The following is a 24,677-nucleotide window of genomic DNA, read 5'->3' as shown; positions in this document are numbered from 1 at the left end:
TCGGAAGCGCGGCGCGGACGGGCGAGGAGGCAGCGGCGGGCCCATGCAGGACGCGGAGAACGTGGCGGCGCCCGAGGCGGCCGAGCAGCGGGCCGAGCCCGTGCAGCAGCAGCCGGCCGCTGAGCCGCCGCCGGGGGAGGAGCCGCCGCGGCCCCCGGGGCCCGGCGCGCAGGAGGCGGCGAGCGGCGAGGACGACGAGGCCGGGCCGGAGCCCGACGAGCCGGCTGAGCCCGCGGCTGCGGCGGAGGAGAGGGCGGCCTCCGCCCCGGGCGCGCCCTCGCCGCCGCCCGAGGAGCCCCCAGCCCCCGCCCCGGCTGCGGGCGAGGCCCAGGTGGAGCAGGCCGGGGACGCGGCGGCCGAGGCCCGGTCCGAGGGGGCGGGCGGGGAGGACGGCGGCGCGGACGAGCCCTCCTTCAGCGACCCCGAGGACTTCGTGGACGACGTGAGCGAGGAAGGTGAGGCGGCGCGGGGCTGGGGGCTGGGGGCGGAGGGCGTCCCCGCGCCGCGCTTGTCCCGCCGTGGGGATGGCCGCCTGGGCGCGCCTGCCTCTCTTCGTCGGTTTTCTCCAAAACAAGGGGGGGGCGGGGGCGGGGAGGGCCGGCCACCTGGGAGCCCCCGCGAGCCCTGGGGCCAGGGACTGGAGGGCGAGCAAAGCGGGGCCTCCACAAGCCGCACGGCCTCGGGTGGCAGCCTCGTCTGCAGGCCGGCGCCCAGGGGGCCCGCAGGCGATGCCGCGTGGACGCGCCGTGGGGTCGATGCGCTGCTGTCCCTTCCAACAGGCGCTGGCCGAGCCGGGGTCCTTGAGCTCCGCTCCACGGAGGCCTCTGCCTCCAGCTCCTTCCGTGGACCGCACCCCTGCTAGGGCCCCTCTCAGGCTGTGCGCACACCCCCATCCCGCTGTTGGAAGTTGGTCCCCCCGGGATCCAGCGGCATTCCCTGTAGCTTGCTTTGCACTTTTTTTTTTTTTTTTTAAACCTTGATTCAGTTTACAGGTGTTCGTCCGCTGCTGGCCTGAGAGCTTTGGTCCCCTCAATGACTTCCGTAGGTGGTTAATTTCATTTGTTACTGTTTATGTTTTGTTTTTAGCCATTTGAACTCTTTCAAGCACAACAGCAGATTACTTTACGTAATAGTAAAGTAGCAAGGATGCGACGTCAGTGACCTGGCTAAGGCTGTGCCAAGAAAAGAAGATGTCATGTTAGGATACTCTTTTTTCTTTTTTCTTTTTTTTTTTTTTTGAGATGTATCCGATAACCCTGAGACTGTCGCAATCAAAGAATGTCAAGTAAAATGAGAAAGAAAATTTAGGGAACTGACAGCATTGTTTACTTTTAATTTAGACGTAGTATTAAAGAACTACACGTTATTGTCCCTGTCCTAAGAGATAGCATAGCTTGAACAGCAGGAAAGGCTGCAGAGCCAGGAGATCTTTGGGCCAATGGTCTAGCTGCTGTCCTCTTCCTGTGAGATGATGTGCTGCTCCTGCTGGGGTAGGTCTAAGAATTTACTAGGAGACAGTGTTGCTGGCACCCACAGTCATTTTTACTACAGTTTTTCTTCTATTTTAAAATCGAAGATTTCGGTTGAAAGTCCGTTTTGAGCCCCTGAGTGTTTGCTCTGTAGTTTTCTTTCTTTCTTTTTTTTTTTAAAGATTTAAAAAAAAATATTTTTTTTTGTTTATTTATGATAGTCATACAGAGAGAGAGAGAGAGAGAGGCAGAGACATAGGCAGAGGGAGAAGCAGGCTCCATGCACCGGGAGCCCGACGTGGGGATTCAATCCCGGGTCTCCAGGATCGCGCCCTGGGCCAAAGGCAGGCGCCAAACCGCTGAGCCACCCAGGGATCCCTAAAGATTTTATTTATTTACTCAGAGACAGAGAGAGGCAGAGACACAGGCAGAGGGAGAAGCAGGCTCCATGCAGGGAGCCTGATGTGGGACTCTATCCTGGGACTCCGGGATCATGCCCCGGGCCGAAGGCAGGCACTAAACCACTGAGCCACCGGGGCTGCCCCTATAGTTGGTTTTTTTTAAGAGCAATTGTTTGAGCACAAGTTTTCTGCCACATGAATTATTTCTAGAACTGGGCTGTGTGACAGTTGTCAGGACACTTATGTGGGCACAAGCCAGCCAGGCCAGGTGACCACCAGGAGGGTGTTGGGATCCTGTTGCTTTGGTCAGAGTGACCTGAGAGGCTCCTGGTCTTGGGGAACTAACACTGGGCACATGGCCAACTGGTTGTGGTCAGGATCCCAAGTATGTTTTGTGTTTAATGAGAACTGCCCTGTGGGGTCAGAATGAGATGCAGAAGGTATGGATGGGTTCTTTTTTTTATAATTTTTTTTTTTTTAATTTATTTATGATAGTCACACAGAGAGAGAGAGAGAGAGGCAGAGATACAGGCAGAGGGAGAAGCAGGCTCCATGCACCGGGAGCCTGACGTGGGATTCGATCCCGGGTCTCCAGGATCGTGCCCTGGGCCAAAGGCAGGTGCCAAACCGCTGCGCCACCCAGGGATCCCCTTTTTTTTTTTTTTTATAATTTTTTTTTAAATTTATTTATGATTGGATGGGTTCTTTTGAAAGCAGACTGGGTCTCATGAAGAGCCCTCTTGAGGTGCCAGCAAACTCCAGTGAGATCATCCTGACTCCTAATTCTGAGATGCTATACTGTAACTCAGTTGTGTTGTTCCCAAGGTCATCTGTTTAAATTTTCAGCTGCCTTTGATGCTCAGCCAAACAAGTACATGACAAAGGTTTTTTTTTTTTTAAGATTTTGTTATTTATTTGAGAGGGTGTGAGCAAGCAGGGAGAAGCAGATACAACCAACACCACACCACCCCCACCCCCACCCCCACCTCCCTGTTGAGCAGGGAGCCCTATGCAGGGCCGGATCCCAGGTCCTTGAGATCATGACTTGAGCTGAAGGCAGATGCTTAAATGGCTCATCCACCCAGGCACCCAAGATAAAGTTTTTATCTCAAGATATTTTCTTTTGGGGCCTATCAAATATTATTTATCTTTACATTTGGCATTTAGTTTTGAGAATTGCTTCTTTGTTTCTCTCGGAGGCAGGTTGGGAATCCATTGGGCAGGAGTGACCAGATACATGGGCTGGTGACGATGAAGGATGTCTCTCTCCATTTTGCGGTTGCTGCTCTTACTCCCATACTGTACATGGGCACATTCTCATAAACAAGACACTTACAGATTGTGAGAAGGAGTCCACAGTTTATATAAAAGCTGAGCTTATTATTGTAAACCTTGTAAATTCAGATCAGGCTAAACAGGCCATTTAATTGTATGGTAAGTGAACTTTAAAAACGACCCAAGAAGCTGACTCTAGCCTCAGTGGTGAAGATGTCTCTTATCGCTGTGACTCTAGTTATAGACTCTTCTTTTTTTTCTCTTTGCTCTCAATTTTAGCCTCTTTGGAATTTGAGAGGCAATTGCTTTTTTTTTTTACAGTAATGCTTTTAATATTCATGAACGTGTTGGAATTAATGAGATAGTTTGTAATAGCTTGCTTCTTGAAATTAAAAGACTTTTTTTCAACTTTGAAAAATTTTTTTAACCTTTTTTGTATGGAAACTTTCCAGTACAAAAGTAGAGAAAGTACATATTAACTTAGAATGACATATAGGAAGGAATAGTTATGGGCACGTATCCTGGATAACATGTTGAAATTCTTGAATAGAATTCAGAACTTGGAGTAATAATTGGGTTCTAGGACCTGCAGCTACACAAGTAAAAGCCACCACATTCCTCAGCTGTTTCTTCTTTGGGCTGTATGTACTGATGTAGCTTCATCTGTCAGTGGCTCTGACAGCATCTTTGATCTGTTTGAGCTCCTAATGCAGCCAGTGCTCTTTGTAACTTTATAGCTTTCTAGACTAGCAACTAATTAGGTTAAGGATTTGTGCAGAATTTATATTAAAAGATAAAAGTTCTCTGGTAACTCATTTGACCTCTGAATGTCCATCTCCAGCAGCAGGCCTGAGGTAGACAGCAGTAGGTGGCACCCAGGTGGCATTGAATCTTCTGGACAGGCTGTACCACGTCCATTCCCACACCTGTGATCTCCCCAAGAACTGCTTTTCCTGGTCCTTCCACACTTGTTTTCTTTTTCTTACCTAGCCGTTCATCTTATGGAAATGAAGGAAATCTAAGATGTTTGAGTACTTAAGATGTTGAATACTGAAATTTTAATTTTTTTTTTAAGATTTTATTTATTTATTCATGAGAGGCAGAGACATAGGCAGAGAGAAGCAGGCTCCATGCAGGGAGCCTGATGTGGGACTCGATCCCAGAAGTTTAGGACCATGTCTTGGGCCGAAGCACTAAACCGCTGAGCCATTCAGGTATCCCTAAAATTTTAATTTTTAAAGTAGGTGATGTGAACAATACGTTTTTAGTTTGGGGTTTTGTTGTTTATGTTTTCAATTTTTGAATGTAGTTATTAAAATAGTGGTTAACATGTACTGCTTAATGCGTCCCGAGCAGTCCTAAGCATTTGTGGATTTACTATCTGAATGGCTTGTGCCTCTCCAGCATCCTGAGGCATCTCATGGAATCCCAGGGATCCCAGGTCCCTTTGCCATTTGCTCTCAGGAACCTGTGGATTCTCTAATCTCCTCTTCTTACTAGGCTGAGGCTATTTTACATAAAGAGTTGTTTGTTTTGTCTTAACCTGAATGGGAAGAAAGTGCCTGCTGGTGGGTTTGCATTCAGGGTGGGTCAGAAAGCCCCCCCCCCCCCCCCCGGCTTTCCCTGAGAAAAGCTGTTCTCTTTGTTGGCATTCTGCATAAAAAGAAAAAATAATTTAAAATCTTCCATTATTTTCAGGAATGAATGGACATATTGATGGACAAAGGGAACATGAAGAGTTAAAATCTTCCTAACTTTTTCAAGTTTAAATTTTGAGTCAATTCAGGGCCATGATCTTTTTTTCATAGTGAAAGTGCTTATTCATTTTTTACTTCTTCGGAATTTGTTTAGAGTGCTAACCGTATTAATGTTTTGCTTGGACAAAAAAAGTGATCTGTCAAATCTTTCACCTGTACAGAACTGCTGGGAGACATTCTCAAGGACCGGCCCCAGGAGGCCGACGGGATCGACTCGGTGATTGTAGTCGACAATGTTCCTCAGGTGGGGCCCGACCGCCTGGAGAAGCTAAAAAATGTCATCCATAAGATCTTTTCCAAGTTTGGGAAAATCACAAATGATTTTTATCCAGAGGAGGATGGAAAGACAAAAGGGTGAGTGGTATTGGTCCCTGACACCTTGTGGTGGCAACCAGGTGGCACTGGGGTCCCTGTGGACACACACACACACACACACACACGGTGCACCCTCACCTGGCACATCTGCCTCTGTTCATTCTGCCTCCCTCAGCTGAGAGCTCCACAGGCAGGAGGAGATGTAGGTGATTCTGAATTTGGGTATTGTGGGTTGGCTGCTAAATTCTTAAGAAATCAGAGTTTGGAATTTAAATCTTCTGCCATCAGAGTAGTAACTGATACAAGATACATCCTGAATAAAGGAGACCAACAGATTGGAAGCTGACAAAATTTCAGGAAAATTTTACATATGGTATTTTATTGATTCTAAGATGATTCTTTTTCCTCCTCATTCGTATCTCTGAAATGGGGATACTTCTTACAGTCTAGGTGAAAGCTGTGTGTCACTGCTTAATTAGCAACTTTTTTTCTACTGTTAACCTAAAATGGTGCAACTATTAAAAATGGTAGCATGAGGTACGAGTCCTAGAATTCGCTTTTTAAATTTAATGTGAGGTTCTGTATTCATTTTCAGGGCTGTGCTATTCTATTCTGTTGTATAATCAGCAGTTCTGTCAGTTGACATTTAGCATTTTGCAGTTAGGGACAGTCGTGGACCCATCCCCTTTAGAAGAGGTGTGAGCCTTTCCTTGCTATACACTTGGAATGGAATTGGCTTGCTTAAAATGCTCATCTGTAGTCCAAGTAGACAATGTCAAATTATGTTTGGGTGATTCTCAGCTGTTTTCACTCAGCCCACAGAACAAGAGTTCTGTTTGCTGCTCTACAAGCTTGTCAGAATTCTCCATTAGAATTTCATGTGACACTGGCCTCAGAGTACAAGGCAGGAATGAGAAGATGATAAAACTTATTAGGCTTTTTAAATTCAGATTTTGGAACTACCTGAGATAGATTTAAAGAAAATCTTTTTTTTTTTTTTAAACTGCCAAATACAGGTTATGCTCCTTGCGTTTTTTATTTCAGAAACAATGTAGGAAGGATACATTGCAGGATACATTGTTATCCTTCCTACATTGTAGGAAGGATAATCTCTTTTTGACCAGCAGTTGCTTGTCTTGTATGTTTTGTTATGAAGCACTCACTGAAAGCCTTTAGAATTTTACTTTCCATGAGGAATTCATTTATTTATTTGGTGGGGAGGGGCAGAGGGAGGAGAAAGAGTCCCAAGCAGACTGCTGAGTGCATGGAGCCCGACACAGAGCTTGATCTCATGACCCTGAGATCAGGACCTGAGCTGAAACAAAGATTGACAGACACTTAACTCTGTCACCCAGGAGCCCCATAATTTTGCTTTTATTCTTTTAAAGTTTGTAAAATTTATTTTTATTTGTAGCAAAGCAGAGTTTATTGAGCAATAGTAAGCTGATAATACAAGGCTTCTGAAGAATGAGGAGACCTGAGAGAGTTGCCCCTTATAATTTTGCTCTTTTTTTTTTTAATTTTTATTTATTTATTTTTTATTTTTTATTTTTTTAAATTTTTATTTATTTATGATAGTCACACAGAGAGAGAGAGAGAGAGAGAGGCAGAGACATAGGCAGAGGGAGAAGCAGGCTCCATGCACCGGGAGCCTGACGTGGGATTCGATCCCGGGTCTCCAGGATCACGCCCTGGGCCAAAGGCCGGTGCTAAACCACTGCGCCACCCAGGGATCCCAAATTTTTATTTATTTATGATAGTCACACAGAGAGAGAGAGAGAGGCAGAGACATAGGCAGAGGGAGAAGCAGACTCCATGCACCAGGAGCCTGACGTGGGATTCGATCCGGGGTCTCCAGGATCGCGCCCTGGGCCAAAGGCAGGCGCTAAACCGCTGCACCACCCAGGGATCCCTAATTTTGCTCTTAATACACAATATTAGACTGTGCACGGTCTCAAGATTTTTAATAGCTTTATTTGAAAGTTGCTGTATAATACAATTGCTTAGTCTTAAAGTGTATAATCTCATAAATTTGACAGGTGTACATCTGTGAAACTGTTACATGGTAAACATTTTAATTAACTTGTGTAACTTGTGATTGTGGCCTGAAGGACTTTGGATCTTCTGTTAGGATTTCGTTTCTGTTTAGGGAAGCCCTGTGCTCTCGTGAGTTGACTCTTGGGGATGTGGTAGATGGGTCACTGGCCTTGATGGTGCTTACAGTAACGTGGATGGGTCTTGGTGTGTTGAGCATGGCCTGCCCAGTCTTAGAGTCTGAAGTTGCGTAAAATGGTGTCTTGATTCAGGTATACGTTCCTGGAATACGCATCTCCTGCCCACGCCTTGGATGCTGTGAAAAATGCTGATGGCTACAAGCTGGACAAGCAGCACACGTTCAGAGTCAACCTGTTCACAGACTTTGACAAGTAAGTTCTGGCCTGTTTATGATCCGGATCTTCACCGGACATGAGAGGCTTAGCACCTCTGGGGCCGTGTGGGGCGCCTTCCTGGTAGCCCTGTCCCCAGGCAGACCACTGTGGGAATGTTCTCCATCCCCTCCCCTGTCAATCCTGACCAGTAGCACCCTCACCACAAGGATCCCTCGCCCATTAGTCCCACCACCACACCAGTGGGCAAGGGGCCACCCCACACTGCCTGTGGCTCAGAACTCCCAGTGTTGCTACCACCCCTTGTAGTTGTGCGCATGTTTCACATTAGCGTTTTCTTTATTCTAGGTATATGACCATCAGTGATGAGTGGGATATTCCAGAGAAACAACCTTTCAAAGACTTGGTACGTTGATGGAGTCTATACGTGCTTGAAAGAAAGGCTAGGTAGCCCCGTGGCTTGCGGGGGTGAGCGCCTCAGGCATTGGCAGCTGCTGACCTGAGTCGGTCAGGTCTCCAGGGGCATCAGGCAGGAATATGGCTTCTCGGGTGAACGGTGATGAGACATACTCTGTCCCTTGCCTTTGGTTCTTTTTCCAGGGGAATTTACGTTACTGGCTCGAAGAGGCAGAATGCAGAGATCAGTACAGTGTCATATTTGAGAGTGGGGACCGTACTTCAATATTCTGGAACGATGTGAAGGACCCTGTTTCTATCGAAGAGAGGGCGGTGGGTACTTGCTGCCATGTGGGGATTATTTACTCTGTGTTTCTGTAACTGGGAACCTGGGTACCAGGGCAGGGGAAGTGTCATATCTTTCCGATCACATTTCTGAGAGCAACATTAACATTGTTCGTTCTTTTGGCTTTAAAATAAGCCACGAGACATGAAGAGGCTTTTTGTAATTTCCATTTCGGAGTCTGAGGAGTCGGTTCTTTACAGAAGGAGTCTTTGTGCTGGCTTTTTGTGGTCCTGTTAACACCAGCTCTGACCTTTCCCGCAGAGATGGACAGAGACATACGTGCGCTGGTCTCCTAAGGGCACTTACCTGGCCACTTTCCATCAGCGAGGCATTGCTCTCTGGGGGGGAGAGAAATTCAAACAAATCCAGAGATTCAGCCATCAAGGGGTTCAGCTCATTGACTTCTCACCTTGTGAAAGGTAAGCGGTTAGGAAAGGCGGGTGGAGCCCATTCTCTTCCTTTGTGCTGCGCCCTGCACCTGATTGTAAACCTTGTATCTTGTAGTAATTTCAAACTTAGTTGGAGGATTGCAGCAAGAGTAAAAGGAGCTCTTTACCAGTGTTTCTTGGTTAGCACATCATTGGGTTTGCTTTATTGTTTCTCCACGTAGACACACAGGATTTTCTCCTAAGCCATTGGGAGTGAGCGGAAGCATCATGTCCCTGTGTCTCCCACCCCTCACCCACCGTATGCATTTCTAGTGGCAGGGAAAACCCTTAACCTGTCCCTGGTGCCGGTCAGACTTAAGGAGATTGAACATCGATCTACTAGTTTTTACTTATGTGCTATCCTGTTCCCATATTTCCCTTGATCCAGTAATATCCTTTGTAAAACATCTGCCCCTTCAGTTCTAGATCTAGTCCAGGGTTGTGTATTGTGCCTATAATCTCATTGTGAGTGGCATTTCCTCATGTGTAATGGAGCAGAGGTTTGTGGGAGCAGGTGCAACACCAGGAGCTGGGAAGGAACATTCCCATGGCCAGGCAGTGTTTTTTGTCTTATCTGCTTATGGCTTTAGTCCGAATGCCCTCCCCGACTGCTGCTTTGTGCCCCATGATCTGGGCTGTCGCTGAGCCTTCCCTGTCAGGTCCCCTCCGGTCCAGAGCAATTCAGCCTTCTGCCACATATTGTGAGTTCATCATGAACTCAGGCCTTGGCCCTGGTATCTCTGGGCTCCTGAAACGTGGCTTACCTGTACCTGCTCTACTTTTAAGTTTCGTTTTTATGTATTTTTTTTAAGGGTCTTTTATTTATTTATTTGAGAGAAAGAGTGAGCATGGGTTGGGGGGAGGGGCAGAGTGAAAAAGAAAAGCACACTCCCTGCTGAGCAGGGAGCCCAATGTGGAGCTTGATCGCAGGACCCTGAGATCATGACCTAGGCTGGAGGCAGACACTTAACCAACTGAGCCACCCAGGCACGCCTGCTTTTGAGTATAAAACTTTTCTGGTATAAAATTTTTTGGTATAAAATTTTTTGGTATATAATTTTTCTTTCTGACACCTTAAAAATTAGGGGACTTTAGTAACTACATCCTAAATATCTTGCTCTGACGATTTTTTATTTTGCCATGTTTATTTCAAAACTATTCTGGGAGTTTTGCATATGTGACAAGTATCTAGGAAGGTAGGCATCGCTGCAGGTGTGGGTGTGTATTCTGTGTGTGACAGTTCTTTGCACCCACTCAGCAGCCCTGACTGGCTCCCTCAGCATCATCTAATGTCCACGTGCACTCTGGTTCCCCGACTGTCCCCTGGTCACTGTCATTTGTGGCTAGTTGTTCAAACCCAGATCTGCCTGTCACCCTTTGCTGCCTGCCCTTCCTGTGTTGTGTTTCATGGTGGCTTGTGAGGAAGATGGGGCCCAGGGGGTGTGCCCAGTCCTTCCTCAGGGCATCACAGAACTGGTTCCTTCCCTCCTTGTGTTTTCCCATAAACCATGAGTTTTGGGCAGCCCGGGTGGCTCAGCGGTTTAGCGCCACCTTCACCCCGGAGTCTGATCCTGGAGACCCGGGATCAAGTCCCATGTCAGGCTCCCTGCATGGAGCCTGCTTCTCCCTCTGCCTCTGTCTCTGTCTCTGCCTCTTCCTGTGTCTTTCGTGAATGAATAAATAAAATCTTTAAAAAAAAAAAAAATGAGTTTTACATGATGGACGTTCAAGAGTTTTGGTAAAACTAAAGAACTTTTGATAGAAGTTTTAATAAAAAAATACTTTAGTTTTTCTGGCATGTGTTGTTCTTGGCAGACTCAAGAATTCACAAGCACTTGGCTCCCAATACTTGAGCTGCTCCCTGCAGCAACTTGCTAGAACCAGATCCATAGGAGACTCCTGAGCTCTGGCTCAGATGGTGTGTGGGGAGGAGCCCCCGGTCTGGCAGGCATTGGTCCACCTGTATCCCAGATGTATGTCTGCGGCTGTAACTTGTGTGTATAGAGCTCTGTCCACTGAAGGACCGCACCTGGACCGTCTTCCTCATTGTCACATCCCAGGGATTCTACAAGGTGCCTCACACGGGAAACATTGTGTTGGGAGCAAGTGTGTGCTTTGGTCCTACAATTAGTGTGAAAAGTTTATTTTTCAGTTAATTACCAAATCAAGGCGTTTCCATTAAAAAACTGTAGTTCAGCATGTTTATCTCACTTCTATGTAGGTGTCCGGGGTAGGTCAATATAGGGAGCTTCCTAAAACTTGTGCAGGGAGGTGATACAGGCCTTATCGTTAGGATGAGAAAAGGAACAGGAGGCTCCCGGTGGGCACCCGGACAAGGCCATTCGCTGTTTTTTCTCGAGTTTGTTTCTACCTTTCCTGCCTCCTGTTCTGAGAGAGCACCTGGTTTAGGTGGTGGCATTGCGTGTAAGCAACGTGAACGTGTGCCCTGGGTGTAGACAAGCTAGCGTCGGGTGACTAAGAAGCCTGAGACACAGAAGTTGTGCTGGATGTATGTGGGGTTTTGAAACACATGTAGCTGTTGTTTCTCTTCTTATCCTAAGTAAAGGTTGATGAAAATCAAGTAGAATTTGTATGCCACGCCTTTTAGAGCTCATAAACAGACTTCGGTTTGGAATCTGTTGGGTCTTTTGTGGTCCTGATTTTGTGGAGAAACACTTTAAGGGGACCCTTGGAGTGACTGTGTGCCTTGGGGATGGTCTGCTCTGTGGTCGGAGCGGGTTCTAGTGGGAGAGCATTGCCCGGCATCTGGGATTTGGAGACAGAGGCGGCTGCTTATTCTGGCAGCCTTACCAGGGCCTTTTGCTGTCCAGAGCGGAGGCATGGTGGGTGCAGGTGCTGCTCACCTTATTTGCACCCAGTGGGACACTTGGGGAAGAGAAGTGGGGCAGTGGACAGGATTGTAGACAGCATCTCTTTTATTACAGATATCTGGTGACATTCAGCCCCCTGATGGACACTCAGGATGACCCTCAGGCCATCATCATTTGGGACATCTTGACCGGGCAGAAGAAGAGGGGTTTTCACTGCGAGAGCTCAGCCCATTGGCCTATCTTTAAGTGAGTAAACAAACAAGCGACAGCCCACGGTGCGCCTGTCACAGCCTTTTCTTTCCATGACAGTGCCTGGCACTTTTCTTCTCTTCAGATGGAGCCATGATGGTAAATTTTTTGCCAGAATGACCCTCGACACTCTTAGCATCTATGAAACTCCCGTAAGTGACATGGTTTCTTGAGTGGTGGCCTGGCCTGGTGGGAGCTGCGGGAGATGCAGTGCTTCCCTTGTTTCATGGGCAAAGGGAAGAGAAGAGAAGAGCAGCTTTCTGTGTGCAGCACGAGAGAAGCTCAGCTCCCCTCTCCTGTGGCTGCTCCCTGGGTTCTGTCCTCTAAAGTGCCCCCCATTTGTGCTGCCGGCGGTCTGGGATAGGGGGAGACGGGTGTTCTGCTGCCATGGATGAGTTGTTTCCTTGCTGTGTGCCCCTGCTAGGTTTACTTGGTGGGCTCATTCCAGAGCTGCCTCTTTCCCTTTTGTGAAAATTCACATGTGTTATGGAGATGGCATGATTTAACTCAGTTGTAACCCTTGTTTTTCTGTAGTCTATGGGCCTTTTGGACAAGAAAAGCTTGAAGATCTCTGGCATAAAGTAAGTAAATGTTCTTATAGGTGGGCAGTAGGCACTAAGTGCTCCCTCCCTTAGTGCTTTGCTCTTAGTCCACTGAAGCAAACGCCATACAGGTGCTTTGGCCTCAGGAGTGGCACTGCAGCCATGGGCCTGCTTGTTGGGCTCCGTGACTTTGCCGACCTCATGGCCCACAGTTGCCCATCCTGCATGTAGGTCCTTGGTGAAGCCACAGGCTTTTGGCTCTGCCTTGTTTCCTGTTCTTGCCTTGGGACCTGAGCCGTGGCTGCTCTCCTTGGGGAGGGCGAGGCAGGGGGGAGGCATGGGGGAGGAGGAAGGTCTACCCTTAGAGGAAAGGTTTCATGTATACTCTGCTGGCCACGGGGTGGTGTGATGGCCCAAGGCAGGCACACTTGCTTACATGAACACTGAGGATGGCTTGTCTGCAGAGAAGTGCCAGCAGTGCAGGGACACCAGTGGTTCCGACTCCTTTTTTGTTGATGTTTTTTGGTACGATGGTGGCTTGTGATACAAACTAAAGCAGAACTTGACTCTCAGTCAGCGTCACAGTAGAGGTAGTTGTTGCATGTGTGAGCTCATGGATGGTCCACGAGGGCACCTAGCTTCTAGGCAGCTGCATGGCAGAGGGCAGTGTCCTCCTACTTCCAGATCCTCTCGCACCCCCGAGCTATGGTTTTCCCTTAGTGCCATAGTGAGTGCCAGGCATCCATTGGAGTCCAGCAGCCTCAGTTCAGTCTGTTCACCCCACAGCTGCCAGTGTGGCAGCTGGGAGCCTGGTAGGGCTTCAGGGGCGTTTGCCTGGGGCAGTGGGGAGCCCCACTCTCTCTCTTCGCTGGCAGAGTGGGCATACTGATGCCCTGGGTGGTGTGGGGGTCCAGATGGGCAGAGCTCTCCAGGAAGGCTGGCTGTTGGCTGTGTGGTGGCAAAGAGCCAGCATAGAGCTTGTTTCCAGCCGATGAGCTTGTTCCTCGCTGTGCTTTCTGTCAGCATCTCAGTCCGTCCTTGCTAACACTATTTCCTTTGTTCTGCAGGGACTTCTCTTGGTCTCCTGGTGGTAACATCATAGCTTTTTGGGTGCCTGAGGACAAAGATATCCCGGCCAGGGTGACCCTGATGCAGCTCCCTACTAGACAAGAAATCAGGGTTCGGAATTTGTTCAATGTCGTGGACTGCAAGCTACATTGGCAGAAAAATGGAGATTACTTGTGTGTTAAAGTGGATAGGACTCCCAAGGGGACCCAGGTGAGTGGATGCCACTCCTTCCAGCTCCATGCTGGTCTCCTGCTTGAAAAGTGTTAACGGATTAATTGTTTGAGTTTCTGGGTCACCTGGAGACCGGCTGGTTACCGAAGACAGTTAGCTGGCCTGTCCTACCTGGAGCTCTTGTCACCTTCAGGTCCAGGGGTGGGTCACCTGTCCACATGGGTTTATGATACTTTCACTGACCTGAGCGGTCCTCTGCACAGTCTTCATTCTAGAGTGTTTTTATCACCCGAAAAGAGAAACTTTTCTCCACACCCATCAGCTCCCCAGCACCACACTCCCCTTGGCTCCTAACACCCACTACTCTGCCTTCTTTCTGTGTGGGTTTGTCTGGGAGATTTGGTGGGAATGTAGGCATAGTGTGTGGCTTTTGGTGCCTGGCTTCCCCCACTGAGCACATTTTCGGGCTCATCCAGGCTATGGCAGGTGTCTGCACCTCATTCCACATCAGGGCTGAGCAGCACTCTGCTGGGTGGCTGCCCCAGCCTGAGTGTACTCGCTTGTGGGTGGACCTGCACGTCATTTTCACCTTTGGGCTGTCTGAGATGATGCAGCATCCTGGTTTCTTTTTTTTTCTTTTTTTTTTCTTAAGATTTTATTTATTCATGAGAGTGATCGAGTGGCAGAGACCCAGTGCAGAGGGAGAAGCAGGCTCCCCACAAGGAGCCTGATGTGGGACTTGATCCCAGACCCCAGGATCACATCTTGAGCCAAAGGCAGATGCTCAACCGCTGAGCTACCCAGGTGTCTCGAATCTTGGTTTTTATTAAACACCAGTGTTTGGAAGAGCCACTGCAGGGCATCTGCTGTTTTGAAATTATTTCCCCCCTATCTTGTTCTCGAGGGCACCACGGTTTTGTTTTTTCTTTTTTTAAATATTTTATTTATTTATTCATAAGATAGGCAGAGGGAGAAGCAGGCTTCTTATAGGGAGCCCAATGTGGGACTTGATCTCCAGTCCCCGGGATCACACCCTGAGCCAAAGGCAGATGCTCAGCCACTGAGCCACCCAGGCATCTTGAGGGCACCAGTTTTGTAGACAAGCTGCAGGGCAGAGCCTGAGCCTCTCTGTTAGTGTGGCGGGCAGGCTGGAAGGGGACCCTGCAAGGACTGCACCTGTGGGTGTCTCTGGTGGTGCAGGGTGCTTGCTTGATCCTGCTGGGTTGATTTCCATCACGTAGATGTTTGCACATCTTTACCAGCCATGTAAATGTTTTTCATCCTGTTATATTGTTTTCATGGGACAGTTCCTTCATGCTTTCAGTTTCCACCATTTCATTCCCTCATTTTCTCTCCTGAACAGGGCGTTGTTACAAATTTTGAAATTTTCCGAATGAGGGAAAAACAGGTACCAGTCGACGTGGTGGAAATGAAAGGCAAGTCCCATGGGGTCCCTTGTGGTTGGTGGTCCTGGGGTGCAGCTGGGGCGCTCTGTGCTCCTTGCCTGAGCGGGTGGCTGTGGCCGACCATGTGCGCCATCTGCCTCCCAGGCCTAAACACCCCTCTCTTGGTTCAAGTTTCCCTCTGGCCCTTTTGGCCGCCATGTGACATGGCCCATACCCCCTTCATACCCTCACCCGACCTGCCTTGCAGAGGAGCAGTGGTCCTGGCCAGTTTCCCACTAAGATCGTGTGCGGGGAATGGGTTTTCAGGACGCTTTCAGCGGCCAGCCACAGAAGGGCTTTTCCTGTGACAAGTTCTCGGTTGACGAGAGCTTTATTCTGGGCCTCTGAAAACTGATAGGGTGCTGTGCTGCTGCTTCTAGGTGGGAAGTGGAGTCTGTGTCATTGGTTGTGTTTTGTGTTTTAGTTGTGTATTCTGGTTTGCAAGGGAGAGGAGGACAACGGGGAGGGGGAGAAGAGACTGAGCGACGGTCAAGCCTGGCCACCTATCCTGCTAGCTGCTGGGGGGCTGAGGAGCCCTATACTGAGCACAGTGGCGAGCACCAACAAGCGGGGCACCCTGCAGCTGTGTTCCTGTTGGGCCCGGGTGGTCTCACGCAAGTCCCTGCACCTTTGTTCCTAGGCCCACTGTGTTGTCTTAATGAACTTAAGAATTTGGGGCGTTCCTCTGGTTGAGTAGTGAAGGCTATGCAGGAATGTTTGATCAGGGACAATAGTTAACTTTGTTAAACAACCAGACAGGCTTACTATCTATCTGGTAATTACAGAAACCATCATAGCCTTCGCTTGGGAGCCGAACGGGAGTAAGTTTGCCGTGTTGCATGGGGAGGCTCCTCGGATATCCGTTTCCTTCTACCACGTGAAGAACAACGGGAAGATTGAGCTTATCAGTAAGTAGCTTCACCCTGTTGAGGGGCGCACGAGACAACGGATGGATAGGGCCTCGGGACAGCCAAGAGGGCCCCTGAGCTCTGGCTTTCCTCATGGTGGCCACCCCGGCAGTGATCTTGGGGAGCTGCTGCTGGGCCCTTCACAGGAGGTTTCTGAGAGGAGGCACTTGCCCTCTCGCAGCCACAGTTATTGTCTCTGGGCTGGGGACCCTACGTCCCCACTGTGCTCTACTCTGCCTGCAAGGGGGGCTCCCCTTGTTCCTTGGCCTCCCCTAGCGGGGCAGGGCTTGTGAGCACTGAATTTCTGCCCACAGTGGCTCTTCCAGGGCATCCTGGGTCCTTCCCACAGAGCTCAGCATGAAATAGGTCCTCACTGAGCCATAACGTTTCTGTCATGTGGGGACTGAGGTGATGGACACGGTTGTGCCACCTTGGGCCCTTTGTGCATGGCTTCCTTGTGGGAAGGATGGCAAGTGTGTCCCTGTACCTGACAGCTTGGGTGCTGAGCTTATCTTGAGGGAATGCCAGGAGCTCAGCGGTGTTTGTGGGAGCCAGGCTGGCTGTCACAAAACTGCAGTATCCATTCCCTGTGACTTAAGAGGAAAGAGGGGCCATAATAGGCCACCATACTGGTCTCTGATTAGAAAGCAGTTTTGTAAACAGTATAGAAGTGCCTTCTACCCCTGATTGCTCTGTGTCATCCGCCTTGAAGGGATGACCACATGTGTGCTGCTAACACGTCTGTGGTGATTCAGGGACATATTAAAATTTTCTCTCTCCTTCAATGTAGTCTCAGAATCCTGCCTGCCAGTTGTGCCACCTTTCCACAGCTCTCTTTCCCCCTCGGCCCATTCACGGATCCTCTGCAGGCCCACATCATGCTGGGGGGTTTACTTTGTGTCCTCAAGTGGAGACCTGTGGACTTAAGCCTAAGTGTTAAGTGTCCACTCTCCAGGGGGGCTCCTCAGGGTCCTCATAGGACAGAGGGAGAGATGGTTTTCAAACGTTTAGGACTCCAAAGTTTGAAAAAGGTGTTTGAGTCACTGGAAGAATAGATCTTGGGTCTCATGTCTCTGTACTTGGGGTTGTGGGTTACTTGCCTTCACATAGAGATCTCGTGACTGTTTACAGTGACTTCTGTCGAGCTTCCCTGGGAAACAGATGGTTTTGAATGTGAAATGTTGCTATAAATGGTAGCATAGTTTGAAAGAATTTCCTGCTCTCTCATTTTTCTTGAAGTGTAGTTCACAACTTAACATGTACTCAGACCATGGATTTTCCACAGTTGTTTTCACAGGCAGCAGGTGGGTCTGGCGCACGCATGTAGACACACACAGGGCAGTGTCTTAGCCGCACCCCGGCTTCAGCGCTTTATAAAGACTTAACGGACATTCTCTTTGTTTTCAGAAATGTTTGATAAGCAGCAGGCAAATACCATCTTCTGGAGCCCCCAGGGACAGTTTGTCGTGTTGGCTGGCCTAAGGAGGTGGGTTTCTGCTTCCTGGTGCCATCTGCTCATTGTCAGCAACGCTCTTTGGGCCACTGCGCAGGCCCTGTCTGGGGCCCCGCGAGTCACGGAGGTTCCTCCACACTGAGTGTTCTTGCATGGAAGGACCGACCCAGGTGTTTTTTGGATGGGAGTTTATAGTGTTTCCATCTTGCTCAGATTTGGGCCAAAACCAGGTCAGTGTAAGCCGTCCTTTGCAAGTGTTTTCATTCTGTGCCCTGAAGACGTGTGAATGTTGTGGTTTCCTCCTGGTTGAGCAAGACCTTTTTCTGGAGGGCAGTGACTCTGGTTCTCTTGTGGGAAGGCTGTTTAAGCAGATGGCTATGAGCCAGTCTTTGTGCGGTGTGACCATGAGTTGTGGCAGTGCTTACCCCTCACCCTCCTGTGCTCCTTGCTCACCTGCCATCTCAGCAGCGTGTGGGGTATGAAGATCCTGTGTCTGCCTGTTTGTTAACAGAACACACAATGGTTCGCTTTCTTGACTTTATGGGTGATACTTACTGTGTTTTAGAGGTTTGGCCTCAGGTAATTGCAATGAAAACTACTCCACACACTCATGGTTCTACCACGTACCCTTTCCATGTCTCCATTCCCAACAATCTTAGGAGAGAGAGGGGTCCGGATCACTTCCTCCTTAATGATGAGTTAGCAGGCAAGGAATGCCCAAGGCTCCCAAGTCCACCCTAGAGCCTTGAAGTAGCAGGATACCATGATGGTGTGTGCATAGATGGGGTTCTTTGTGCATGCTGACCATGCTTTGTCTCCCCAGTATGAATGGTGCCTTGGCTTTTGTTGACACCTCGGACTGTACAGTCATGAACATTGCAGAGCACTACATGGCCTCTGATGTGGAGTGGGACCCTACTGGACGCTACGTTGTCACCTCTGTGTCCTGGTGGAGCCATAAGGTATGGGGTCCTGTGTAGCCTGGGTGCAGTGTGAGACTTGGCTGTGACAGGCCTGGTGTCACCTCTTCTTCTGGGTCTCCTTGGGGTGGGCACTGCTGGTGATCTGTTAGGTGTTCTTTGCTGCCCTGCTCAGCTGCCTCAAAAAGCCCTTGAGGGGATTTCTTGGGTGGCACAGCGGTTTAGCACCACCTTCAGCCCAGGGGTGAAGTGATCCTGATCCTGGATCCTGGAGTCCTGGGATCGACTCCCACGTCGGGCTCCCCACATGGAGCCTGCTTCTCCCTCTGCCTGTGTCTCTGCCCCCCCCCCCCCCCCATGAATAAATAAAGTATTAGAAAGCCCTTCAGCAGCACACATGAGGCAGCCAGTTCTTCGTGACTTGGTTGGCATTACTTGATATCTCTTTACTAAGTCGGAGCATGTCTTAGGCCAACGGCAGCCTGTGCCCAGGCCCCTTTCCTCTGTGCCGGGGCCTGGGAGCTCTTCATGGTATAGTTTCTCCCCCACCCACCATTGAGCACTCACTCCCTCACTGGCCTCTCTGGCTCGGAGGCAGAAGGAGGATGTGCTTTGCCATCCACACTCTATTTCATCCTCATGAAGGTTGCGATTTGGACCCCCTTTATCTGGTGCCCGGCTCAGTAGGCTCTCTGTGGCTGCCTCCGCTTGTGTGGCCTGGCCACACATGGCCTCTGTATATCTCCTCTGCTTGGAATGTAGTTCCTGTGCGCATGGTGCTTCTGCCACGGGACGCCACTCAGCCTGCCCACTCTGCATTTTCCCAGTACTTATTACCCCTTCCTTTATTGTTTTTGCTGCCAGGGCACAGCATTGTGTGGCCAGGGGCCTTTTCTGTGGCTCTGCCTGGCATGTGGTCCTTGTTCAGTTTGCTTTGCTGGGTGACTGAACAGCACATAGCCACCAGAGGAGGGCCACTACCTTCAGGTCTGGGGGCTCCTGAAAGGCTGTGAACACCTGTGTGTATATGTTTCTTTAATCTCAAATGTCCATATCTGAAAAACTTAAGAATTGGCATGTTCTATAAGCGCGAGAGCGTGTGTACAAAGCCCGTTCTGTGTGTGCATGTGCTGGTGTGTCTGCAGCGGTGCTCCCTCGCCCACTGCTCTGCCAATCCTCTTTTACGTTTAGTGACTGTTTCTCGCTGATCAAGATCCTGAGCTGATCCTGAACCAGCTTGTGCACCCGAGAGCTCAAGCTTAGGCAGTTCTGTGTAAGGACGTAGGAATGTAGAGCAGCTCAGGCTCAGCAAACCCCACTGAACACAGCATCTTGAATGATCTGTATGTTGGCAATAGCACACTGACTATTCCCGAGCACATCTGCACGTGTTTGGGTGCTGCCTATTGCTGAAATCTCTTAGAATGTTGAGCTCTGTCAGATGCCACACACTCTTAAAGTGCTGGTCTGCAACAGGATCACACCAGCATGTAAATTCAGATCCTGCTTCTTTGGGAAAGTGTCACCATGGAAAAGATGTCAGTTGAGCTAAACGGTGTGTTACGTGGCATGGTTAGCGTATGTTCTGGCTTGAGTTCCCGGTCGCAGGCCAGTAAAGAGCCCGTGCTATGGGAGCCCATCCTTGCTGCTACATGCACGGTGCACTGTGTCTTCCTGTTGGGTTTCAGGACTACATTCCCCCTGCTGCATGCAGGTTTGGGAAGCAGAGATTTGTATTTGGCTCTCTGCCAGATACCTACAGCACGGTCAGGTGTTGGCCCTCAGACTATCGGGAGGAGACGCTTGTTTTGGTTGGTGCTGTGAGGGTACAGGTGCCTGGAGCCTTGCATCTTGCCATGACTCAGGGCACTGAGTAGTGCTTGGGCCTCTGCCCTCTTGCAGGTGGACAACGCTTACTGGCTGTGGACTTTCCAAGGACGCCTCCTGCAGAAGAACAACAAGGACCGCTTTTGCCAGCTCCTGTGGAGACCTCGGCCCCCCACGCTCCTGAGCCAGGATCAGATAAAGGTCTAGGGTCCCTTGAGGTCAAGGGAATGTGGAACTTCTTGTTTGTGGTTCTTGCTTTGGATGTTTAAATTCTGGGTGGCTCATCTTTGTTTTTGTTTCAGCAAATTAAAAAGGATCTGAAGAAATACTCCAAGATCTTTGAACAGAAGGATCGTCTGAGCCAATCCAAAGCCTCAAAGGTTAGCCTCCTCCCACAACTGAGGGAAGGGCCAGCATCAGGCCTGAGGGGATGGCAGTGTCTGCGTGGGGGTTGCTCATCTGCCGCAGGTGCTTGCTGTGTTCCTGCCATGCACACAGACTGGTGGGACCCTACTGCACCTCTGGGTGGCTGGCCATCCAGATGCGGGAGGGATTGGTCCTGAGTTGAGGGGATGGAAGAGAGCACGTTCTTCCAGTCCTGACCCGAAAGCCTCTGTGAATAGAGGGGTCCTCACGACAGCCACTGCAGCAGGCATTACTGTTGGCCATGGCCCTCCCTGTGGTGGAGAGGGTCCTGTCATCCCCATGACTTTCCCCAACTCTGTGCTCAGGAACTGGTGGAGAGGAGACGCACCATGATGGAAGATTTCCGAAAATACCGGAAAATGGCCCAGGAGCTCTACATGGAGCAGAAGAGTGAACGTCTGGAATTGCGAGGAGGTAACTGTTAGCTGAGGATGTGCATATTAGAATATGTCTCTGTGAAAATGTGTTTCTCCCCTGTTATTTGAGTTTTCCAGTTAAGTGTCATAAAGACCCTTAAATTGTCAGAGAACAGAGTTTCCCATGGTTGCAGGTTCACGCCCACAGGGCACCTTACTGTGATCACTCTGGGCTCTCAGCTGACGAGGGTGGGTGGGTATGCATGTGTGTGCACACACCCCATTACCTCCTCCTCCCCTACTTGCAGGCGTGGACACCGACGAGCTGGACAGCAACGTGGAGGACTGGGAAGAGGAGACCATCGAGTTCTTCGTCACTGAGGAGATTATCCCCCTGGGAAATCAGGAGTGACCTAAGCACAGGGGTAAGGCCTCTTCAGACAGGGATGAGCAGTACCCTAGTGGGTATTCTCTCTCCCCTGTTGTGTTGTCCCTTGAGTGAGGAAACCCCCAGATTCATGGCATTGGGGTCCATATGACTCTTGTGTGGGAGTCACAGAGGGTCCGGTGCACACCCAGGCTGTCAGAGCTGGAGCTTTTCTCCAAAAGTAGCAAGGCACCTTGCAAGTGGGGTTTGAGTGTGGCTAAGACACAGGGCTTGGGGGGAGGACGGAGGCTGGCTGCGAACTGTCTCTGGGCATTTGGCTGTGAGAGGGCCTTGGTGTGCCCAGCAGAGACGAGAGCCTTCAGAAGCCAGTCCGGCAAGGCTGGGCACTCACGCTTCTCAGTAAGCACTCGAGGAGGACCCAGAGCCATCATGCCCAGGTTGGCCAGCGGGTGAGCATGACAGCTCCTCAGATAAACTATCTGCTGTTGAGGCTGCTCCCCCGGGGCGTCTGCTCCTATTCACCTTGGGCATCAGGTTGAAACAGCTTGCAGTTTTCTTTTGCCTTCTGAGATGGTCTGGGGGCATCATCGGCGGTCGTTGTTGCTAACCTGTCTCCTGTTGTCAAGGCATGGAGCAGAGACTGAACACTTGCTCCCTTTTTGCAGTGTCCCCACGTCTTGTGCTGGAACCAGGTTGTCCTGCGAGAAGTCTGCACAATGCCTGAATTCTCACCTGTGCTTTTTCTTGCTCTAGACTGTGCTCCCGGACTCCCCCATCTTCCACACATTACTGTGCCTTTAACCCCTGGTCTCCACCGCAGGGGAGGATGGAAGGCACTACTTTAAATTTTTTCTTGTTTGGGGTTTTTAAAATCACGCCACCAGTGTTTGTTACTCACACTCTCGTGCACTGCCACAGTGGCCCCTCGGCCTCCTGAGGTGCACAGCCGAGCCGTCTCCCCTCAAGGACTTGTCTGTCCCGTGTGCGTGGGCCAGTGTGGCTGTGTCCAGGACGCAACAGGGAGGCAGCACTCCACAGTGTCCTGGTGCCATTCAGGTTGTGCCAGGTTCTCTCAACGGGCTGAGTGTGGAAATAAAAGCAAACCTGTATGAAAACACTGTCTTTCTCCTCTCTTTAAACGTAGATAGCGGCCTTGAATCTGGTGCCTGTACCCCCTGCCCCAACCATGGCGGCCCTCAGGGCTCAGCACACCCGCCTGCTGCTTGCCCACGAGGCTGACCTGGTAAGGAGGGAGGCCTCCAGCCCTGTGTAAGGTCATGCATTTTCAGCTGAGCACAGTCCCATCAGTGCAAAAAAAAAAAAAAAAATGCTGTTTTTGTTTTCCATGCTCATTTCACCTGGTGAGAAAAATCCCTCTAGACTTTTCCTTGGAGTCCTACACGTTTAAAGTCTATGAGAATTGTCACTTTAGCCACTGTCACGTGGTCCTCTGAATATTTAACTTCATTCTGAAAAGAGGGTTGAATGAGTCAATGTAACCTGAACCTCTGCTTCCCATTGGTGCCTCATGAAGCTTCTGCTGCTCCACTTCTGTCTCCGGGAGCCTGACTCTTCGTCTGGGAAGCAGCAGAGCACAGGACGGGCACACCACATTTACCAGCCAGGGCTCGCATGAGCCTGAAGTGTTGTGGGATTGGAGGGGCCTGGCAGTCCCTGCCCCATAGGGCTGTGCTGGAGGAGCAGGCAGGCGGTCTGCTGTGGCCTGGGCCCGGCCATGAGGCACACTTGGCACTCCAGCCCCTGTTCAGTCATTGCTGTCCTGATGCCCCATTGGTGTGTGGGGTCCAGTGTGTGTGTGTGTGTGTGTGCTCATGTCCTTTAAACCTCATCGTGCCAAGACCTAGGTTTTACATTTGATGGTAAGAGGAAGGTACAGGCTTTGGTCATTCTCACACATTTTTAACAGAGTTTTCAAAAAATTTACTTTTGATTGTTTTAAACTTGCTAGTTGTAATTGTTTTACATAATTTGTTAATAAAAGGATTTCTGAAATGCTTGTGCTTGTTCTGTTCTGTAGAAATGAATTTACCGGGCAGAGAGATGGCCTGACCCATCTTTCGGGGCTGGGCTGGGGTGGCCCCTGCACTCTGGCCCCTCTGGCTGGGGCATTGGGGTGGGCACAGTTCCCGGCTCCCTGTGTGGGCCTGCCATCCTGGTCCTGTCTCTAGAGGCTGACAGGACGTGTAGGTGTTTGCTCTTATGTGGAAAGCAGATCCTTGGGCTCCTTTGGCGGCCTCCTGTGAGTCAGCCCAGAGCCTTTGTGGAAGGGTGATATGGACATTAGGTGGGAGGATCTCGTCTGTCCCCTTGCCTCAATGATGGAGTGGGGACATCATAGAGCTAGCATTGATGTCCATAAGAGCACAGGAGCAGGCTGGGACAGCCATGGTGACTTGGAGGGAGTCACCTGAGCTCAGGCCTGGCGCCTGCCCCTGGACTGGCCTCTGTGGGCCTTCTAGCTCAAGGCTGCAATCTCCCAAGTTGGAATTCTTGGGTTTGAACTTACCGGATTGTCAGACTGACCTCCATGTCTTTTTTTTTTTTTTTTTTTTTTTAAATTTTTATTTATTATTTATGATAGTCACACAGAGAGAGAGAGAGAGAGAGAGGCAGAGACACAGGCAGAGGGAGAAGCAGGCTCCATGCACCGGAAGCCCGACGTGGGATTCGATCCCGGGTCTCCAGGATCGCGCCCTGGGCTAAAGGCAGGCGCCAAACCGCTGCGCCACCCAGGGATCCCGACCTCCATGTCTTTAATCAAATGTAGGAGCAGTTTGTGCACTGTTCTGGCTCTCCTAAGGCAGGCATGCTGCTTCATGACCTGGCGGAGGCGGCCTGTGTTGTGGGTCCCGGTGTTGGGGCTTCCCTGTCCATGCACACAACTGATGGTTGATGCCACTCCAGCCCAGAGTGTGGTGCAGATTGGCAGCCAGCCTGGGAAAGGCAGTTAAAAAGCACGTCCTCAACAGAAACCAGAAGGTCACTTCAAGGTTACTGTAGAGGGACAAGCATTCATAGTCAAAATTAATTTTGTTAAATGTTGGCTGGCGGTATTGGCCCCCCTTTTGTGGAAATGCTCCAGGGCTGAGCCTTGTGGCTCTGAGGCTCACCTGTAGACCAGGTGAAGCAATCTAGGAACCCTGGGGTTGCCAAGGCAATAGGTGAGTGCATAGATGTGAAGTCTGAGCTACCTCTGGAGCCCGACCCCATGTGCACAGCATGCAGTTGTCCTGTGTCCACCAGAGCCCAGGCCACCCAGCTGCTTGGGGCCTCCCGAGCCGCGTGTGCAGTCCCACGT

The 24,677-nt window shown here is 50.1% G+C and overlaps 1 protein-coding gene across 1 annotated transcript; it reads left to right on the top strand.

Moving 5' to 3' along the window:
- Positions 1-23,371, top strand: EIF3B (eukaryotic translation initiation factor 3 subunit B). The gene is made up of 19 exons (XM_072753299.1): positions 1-455; positions 5,064-5,256; positions 7,524-7,643; positions 7,953-8,010; positions 8,205-8,333; positions 8,608-8,765; positions 11,720-11,851; positions 11,940-12,006; positions 12,389-12,435; positions 13,464-13,674; positions 14,999-15,071; positions 15,866-15,988; positions 17,396-17,474; positions 18,265-18,403; positions 20,264-20,389; positions 20,491-20,568; positions 20,920-21,028; positions 21,279-21,395; positions 22,024-23,371. The coding sequence occupies exons 1-18, from the start codon at positions 44-46 to the stop codon at positions 21,380-21,382; spliced, it is 2,358 nt and encodes a 785-aa protein (XP_072609400.1). The 5' UTR covers positions 1-43; the 3' UTR covers positions 21,383-21,395; positions 22,024-23,371.
- Positions 23,372-24,677: the final 1,306 nt, after the last annotated feature.

This window comes from Vulpes vulpes, chromosome 3, assembly GCF_048418805.1.
Source record: "Vulpes vulpes isolate BD-2025 chromosome 3, VulVul3, whole genome shotgun sequence".
NCBI lineage: Eukaryota > Metazoa > Chordata > Mammalia > Carnivora > Canidae > Vulpes > Vulpes vulpes.
The sequence above is the reverse complement of the archived record's forward strand: the minus strand, read 5'-3'. Positions and strand labels throughout refer to the sequence as shown.